At 34.8% G+C, this 6,921-nt stretch overlaps 1 protein-coding gene across 1 annotated transcript in view; it reads right to left on the bottom strand.

Annotated features, from left to right (window-relative positions):
* Window positions 1–6,921, bottom strand: part of LOC105549068 (disintegrin and metalloproteinase domain-containing protein 5) — a 128,217-nt gene that overhangs the window by 62,682 nt on the left and 58,614 nt on the right. Inside the window, exon 13 of the mRNA XM_011993428.1 lies at window positions 1,876–1,971. Within this exon, the coding sequence (XP_011848818.1) occupies window positions 1,876–1,971 (96 nt within the window). The remainder of the gene's footprint in view (window positions 1–1,875; window positions 1,972–6,921) is intronic.

The raw sequence follows: 6,921 nt of genomic DNA, 5'->3' as shown, positions 1-6,921 counted from the left end.
TCGATCTCCTGATCTCGTGATCCGCCAGCCTCCGCCTCCCAAAGTGCTGGGATTACAGGTGTGAGCCACCGCGCCTGGCCCCATCTCTTTATCTTTTTTATTCTTTCTTGAACACCAGCTGCTCATATATTACCTTTTCTGATGGTACCCCATAAATCCTGTGAGTTTTCTTCATTCTTTTTCATCCTTTTTCTGTTTTCTCCTCTAACTGAATATTTTCAAAATAGTTGTGTCCTATTTCACAGATTCTTTCTTTGGCTTTATCAGTTCTGCTGTTTGCACTCTTTACTGCATTCTTAAACATCATTCATTGTATTTTCAGCTCCAGGATTCCTGTTTGATTTTCGGTCTCTTGGCTGCTGAAGTTACTGAAACATTGGGCTGGAATTCAACCCTCCCAGCTGCTGAAGTCAGCTTGTCACTGTGGGCTTTTTGGAGCCCAACACTGTTGTAGTAGGTGGGTGGTGATGCAGGCCGAAACTTGAGGCCATCTTGCAGGGGCTACCGATTACTGTTTGGTGCCGCGGCAGGTCTGAAAGCTCAGATCATAAGTACCAGCCAAGATTCAAGGGTCTTGGGCGTCTGCCTAGTGCCTGGTTTTACTGCGGTTGACCTGGTATTGGTTAAAAGGTACAGTTCTAGTCTTACGTCCCTCTTTTTCTGGCAAGCAGACAGTATCTTTTTTCTGTGCTGTGCTGTGCTGTGCTGTGCTGTGCGGTTCAGGGAGGGGCGATGCAGGTAATGTAAAACTGTCCTTCCTACCCTCTTTAATGCATCTTTTTTTATCATGCTATAACCAGGCACTATGACCTCTCACTAATACAGGAATTATTAAGAAATAATTTTTAAGCAGCTAGAAAGGGTAAAAGCTCTTGGTGGAATTTTCCTTTAATGAAAAGCAGCCCCAAACCATTTCTTCTCTTAACAGAAAGCAGCCTGGTAAGTCAGGCATAGATATGCCAACTAGAAGCTTTTATATGTAAATGCAGGCAGCTGTACCTGGAAGCCAGATACATTCAATATGGTGTCCCCTGCCCTCTTTTCCTTGTCACCATGTTTAAGGGTGTCATGACAGCCTCCAAGTAAAACCACGTGTACAGGTATCATGGCCGCCGCCAGGTGGAGGCTGCATTTGCATAATAAAAGACTAGGGTGGGAGGGCCAGTCTTTTCCAGGGCTGTGTAAACCGCACGCCTGGTCAAACCAATTCCCTGAGCCCTATGTAAATTAATTGCTGCCTCCTCAAGTCTCTGTACAAAATCCATTGCGTTCCGCAGCAAACAGGAGACCCTCTTTTTGGCGACCCACTTTCTCATTATGAGGAAGCTTTTTCTCTCTTCTTGTCTATTAAACTTTCCACTCCCAAACCCACTCCTCGTGTGTGTCCATGTCCTGAATTCTTTCTGGACCGTGACAAAGAACCAGGGTATATAACCCAGACAACGGAGCTGTTTCATCACCTGGCTTCCTTAGCTCTTATGCAGGTATTTTCATACGTGAACAGTTGTTCAAATTGATGTTTTTGTGGGGGAACAATCACTGGAGAGTCTTATTCCACCAACTTGCTTTACCTCTTGTCCACCAGGAATTCATTAAATGGTGTCAATAAGAGAGACAAAATGGTTGTAACAACAACTGATATGTTGAGTTGGAACATCAAGCTGGGAGAGAAGCAGCATTAGGCATTGTGTACATGAGAGTATAGGAAGTGATAGATTACTGAATGAATTTAAGTATGATAGTGCATCTTAGGTTGCTTGGATATAATATGGTGGCAAGGGCTGAATATATTACTGATACGTTTACCATCTCCTTGAAACAAGTATTTCAAGACATTTGATGCTGAGCCATTGTCAGATACAAACTGCCGCTTACCTTGCAATCTTTTGAACAGCAATCTCCAGAACCACATTGCGCATTATCTTTCAGTCTACATGTTAAAGCATCACAACATAACTTATGTGTACAATTCTGTAAAAAAAAATGCTAAGTGTTAGTTAATCACATATAATTAGGTACCACCAAATAAAACTGTGACATATAACTTTACAAAGTATAAAGCTTTTCTAAAATTCACTGATTTTTCATAATCCCATTCTTTATGTGAGATTTATAGAAATCAATATCTCATTCAGTAATGTGTAAAATAAATGTATTGAGGAAGGAGAAAGGGAGGGGGTTGAAAAACCACCTATTGAGTACTATGCTCACCACCTGTGTGCAATATGCCCATGTAAGAAACCTGCAAATGTACCCCCTGTAGCTGAATTAAAAGTTGAAATTTTAAAAAAGAAATGTACTATGTCACTATATTTCATATAATTTCAATGATATTCCTATGGGGCCAAAACCTAGAGAAAACAGTTATTAGATATCTTATTAACTAACATTGTCTTTAAACATTTCCTTATATTATTCATTTTATAACAAATCGTATCAGCCAGATTTATTCACCTGTAGAAACCAAAATTAAATAACCTCAAAAATTGTTCATAAAATCACAAATGTTTACTGTTTTCTCAATGCTTCCACTTAACTTCTCTGGAAGAAATGAAAAACTAGAGATTCTAGACCCACAATGTTAAATATGACAACTACTAGCCATGTGTAGCTATTTAAATTTAAATTAACTAACATTAAATAAAGTTAATAATTTACGTACTCAGTCACATGAGCCACATTTTGAGTGCTCAACACACTAACATATGATTAGTGGAAAGTGTATTGTATGGCACAAAAGAACATTTCCATAATTATGAAAAGTTCCATTGAAGAACACTGCTCTAGAAAATGGATGTTTAATTTTACAGTAAGTTTTGTATTTATTTATTGGATCTAGCATAAATTTTGTCCTTATTTATTTTACTGTGGTGAATAGGGTTGATTTATATTCAAATACAAAATCAATTTTACATTATTAAGCCCAAATTTGTCTTGCTAACATTTGTTTAGAATTTCTCTAAGTTCACTGGTGACTTTGGTCTCTAATTTTCTTTTCCTCTAATAAGCTTCTCAAAGGTTTTTTCTGTGTCAAGTTTACACTGGTTTATAAAATGAATGGAGCTTTGTTTATTAAAAAAAAAAAAAGAAGAAGAAGAAAATTGGATTATTACCTCCTTCAATATTAGAATTTATCAGAGAAATCTACTGGGCTGGTGGTAGTTGTCAGAAGTTTTTAAAATAGAGATACAACTCTTTTGTTAGTTACGAGAACATTCTAATTTGTTGTTTCTCATTGAGTCAGTAATTTGTAAGTTTTACCATTCTAGCAATTTCTCATATTCACAGAATATTCATATTTATTAATATAAATTTTTGTATCATGTCCTCTTTCTAGCTGTAGGTTCTGAGTTGTTTTTTTTTTCTTTTTCAGTCCTAATATTGGTTGTTTATACCTTTTATTATTTGGTTTCATTAGTGTTATTTGAAAATTTTTAACTTTTTTTAGTTTTTTCAAGGAACTAAGTTTTCTTTCTAAGCTATCTATTATATAATGATTGCTTATTTTATTAATTCTTGCTCTTATCTTTATTATTTATACATTTAAGTCTATAAATTTTCATTGAAATATAGTCATAGATATATTGCTGAGTTTTGATAATGTCTAATTTTCATTGTAGTATATTTACCCACTGGTAATTTAAAAGCATACTTTTTTTAACTTTGCAAATATTGAGGATATTCTGGCTATGTTAATTGGTTTACTGAGTGAACTTCTCGGCAGCAAAATAAATTATTAATTGATTTATTTATTGATTTATACTTTGTTGCAATGTACTGGGTAAACATACTCTTGTGTATCTTTTTTTTTCCACTGGAACATTATGCAGCCTTTATGCATAGATATAAACATATTTGAAGCATATTGTTGAGTAAGAAAAGTAATTTGCAGAAAATGTATAGAGTATCATTTGTCCAAAACTTCCTCCCCAGAATTATAGCCCATATTTCTATAGACACATATATATGTAAAAATAGAATAAAAAGTCTGAAAAAATATACACAAAGCTGTTAACAATGGGGACCTTATAGATGGGACCTTAAAATTTCCCAAGGGGAAATTTTATGTTTATCTTTAATGTTTGATTTTTTTTACAATTATCATATATTTGTGTATTACTTACATAGTTAAAAATACATACCTACTTTGAAAATATAATTTTACGCCAGTTGTCTCATAACCTCTAGGGCTAGGTATGACTTGGTCAAGACCAAGGATTAGTTGGCAGTGATTGGGATAAAATACTGACACACTGAATATATTTATTATGGTTAAAAAAATGTGTTCCCGATGCACATAGTCACTACACTGTCCAAGTTCAATGCTAATGAAAAAGTCTGAAAGGCAACTAGAGAAAAGGGTCAGATCATGTAAAAAGGGAAACCCATCAGCTAACAGTGAACTTCTCAGCAGATAGCTGATAAGCCAGGAGAGATTGGGAGCTTATTTTCAGCATTTTTAATGAAATTCCAACTAAGAATTTCATATCCCACCAAACTAAGCTTCATAAATAGAGAAATAAAATATTGTCCAGATAAGCAAGTGCTAAGGGAATTCATTACCACTAGACCAGCCTTACAAGAGATCCTTAAGAGAATTCTAAACAAGGAAACAAAAGAATGATTGATATATGCTACCACGAAAACACACTTAAGTACCTAATCTACAGACCCTATAACGCAATGCACAACAGAAACTACAAAACAGCCAGCTAACAACTTTGTGATAGTATCAAAACCTCACATATAAATATCAACCTTGAATTTAAATGGTCTAAATGCCCTTCTTAAAAGGCATGGATTGGCAAGTTGGATAAAAAAAAACAAGAACCATTTGTCTGCTGTCTTCAAGAGACCATATCACAGGTAATGACACCCACAGACTCAAAGTAAATGGTTTCAGAGACATCTATCATGCAAACACAAAACAAACAAAAAGAACAGCATCTCTATTCTTACATCAAATAAAACAAACATAAAACCAACAACAATAAAAAAAAAAAGGACAAAGAATGACATTACATAATGAGAAAGGGTTCAATTCAAAGAGAAGATGTAACTATTCTAAAAATATATGCACCCAACACTGGAGCATCCAGATTCATAAAATAAGTACTACTAGACCTACCAAAAGACTTAGCCACAAAATAATACTGGGGGACTTCAACATCCCCACTGACAGCATTAGACAGATCACTGAGGCAGAAAATTAACAAAGAAATTCTGTCCTGAAATTTGAGTCTTAATCAATTGGACCTAATAGACATCTACAGAACACACCACCCATCAACCACAAAATATGTATTTTTCTCATCTGTACACAGAGCATACTATAAGATCAACCACATGCTTGGCCATAAAGTGAGTCTCAATAAATTTTTAAAAATTAAAATCACACCATAATCTCAGACCATAGTGAAATAAAAATAGAAATAAATGCCAAGAATATCTCTCAAAACCACACAATTACATGAAAATTAAACAACTTGCTCCTGAATGACTTTTGAGTAAACAACGAAATTAAGGCAGAAATCAAAAACTGTTTTGAAATAAATGAAAACAGACACAACATACCAAAATCTCTAGGATGCAGCAAAAATGGTGTTAAAAGGAAAGTTTATGGTAGCAAATGCTTACGTCAAAAAGTTACAAAGGCCTCAAATTAACACTCTAACCTCACACCTAGAGGAACCGGGAAAACAAGAACACACTAACCCCAAAGCTAGCAGAAAAAAATAAATAACTAAAACCAGAGCAGAATGAAATGATATTGAAACCCAAAAATACAAAGAATCAACAAAACCAAAAGTGTTTTTTGAAAGGATAAACAAGATTGATAGACCACTAGCTAGACTGACAAAGAAAAAAGAGGAAAGATCCAAATAAGCACAATCAGAAATGACAAAGGTAACATTATAACCAACCACATAGAAATGTAAAAGATACTGAGCCTATTATTAACACTTCTATGCACATGAACTAGAAAATCTAGAGGAAATGGACAAATTCCTGGAAACACACCATCTCCCAAGATTGAATTGGAAGAAATTGAAACCCTGAACAGGCTAATATCGAGTTCAGAAATTGAATCAATAATAAAAACTTACCAACCAATAAAAGCCCCAGACCAGATGGATTCACAACTGAATTCAGCCACACATACAAAGAAAAGCTGGCACCAATTCCATTGAAACTATTCCAAAAAATCAAGGAGGAGGAACTCCTCCCTAACTCATTCTATGAAGTCAGCATAACCCTAATAACAAAACCTGGCAAAGACATAATGAAAAAAAGAAAACTACAGGCTAATGTTCCTGATGAACATAGACATAAAGATCCTCAACAAAATACTAGCAAACCAAATCCAGCAACACATCAAAAAGTTAATTCACCATGATCAAGTAGGCTTCATTCATGGGGTGCAAGATTGGTTCAACATATGTGAATCAATAAATGTGATTCATCACATAAATAGAATTAAAAACAAAAACCACATGCCATTATCCTAAGTGAACTAATGCAAGAACAGAAAACCAAACACTGCTTATTCTTACTTACAAATGGAAGCTAAACATTGGGTGCTCATAGACATAAAGGTAGCAACAATAGATACTGAGGGCTACTAGAGTGGGAAGTGGGGAAGAGAGGCAAGGGTGGAAAAACAATTGGGTACTAAGCTCAGTGCCTGGGTGATAGGATCAATTGTACCTGAAACCTCAGCATCACACAATATACCCAGAAAACAACCCTGCACATGTACCCCCACCCAATCTGAAATAAAAGTAAAAATTATAAAAAGTAAATAAATAAAATAATGTGTTCCCAGCAGCTCTTAGAAAACATGTTTTATATATTTTAATTAGGTCATCTTTAATATGTTCAAATATTGTGCATCTGCAATAATTTTTTTATTTGCTTTTT

This window comes from Mandrillus leucophaeus, unplaced genomic scaffold (genome assembly GCF_000951045.1).
Source record: "Mandrillus leucophaeus isolate KB7577 unplaced genomic scaffold, Mleu.le_1.0 Scaffold111, whole genome shotgun sequence".
NCBI lineage: Eukaryota > Metazoa > Chordata > Mammalia > Primates > Cercopithecidae > Mandrillus > Mandrillus leucophaeus.
The sequence above is the reverse complement of the archived record's forward strand: the minus strand, read 5'-3'. Positions and strand labels throughout refer to the sequence as shown.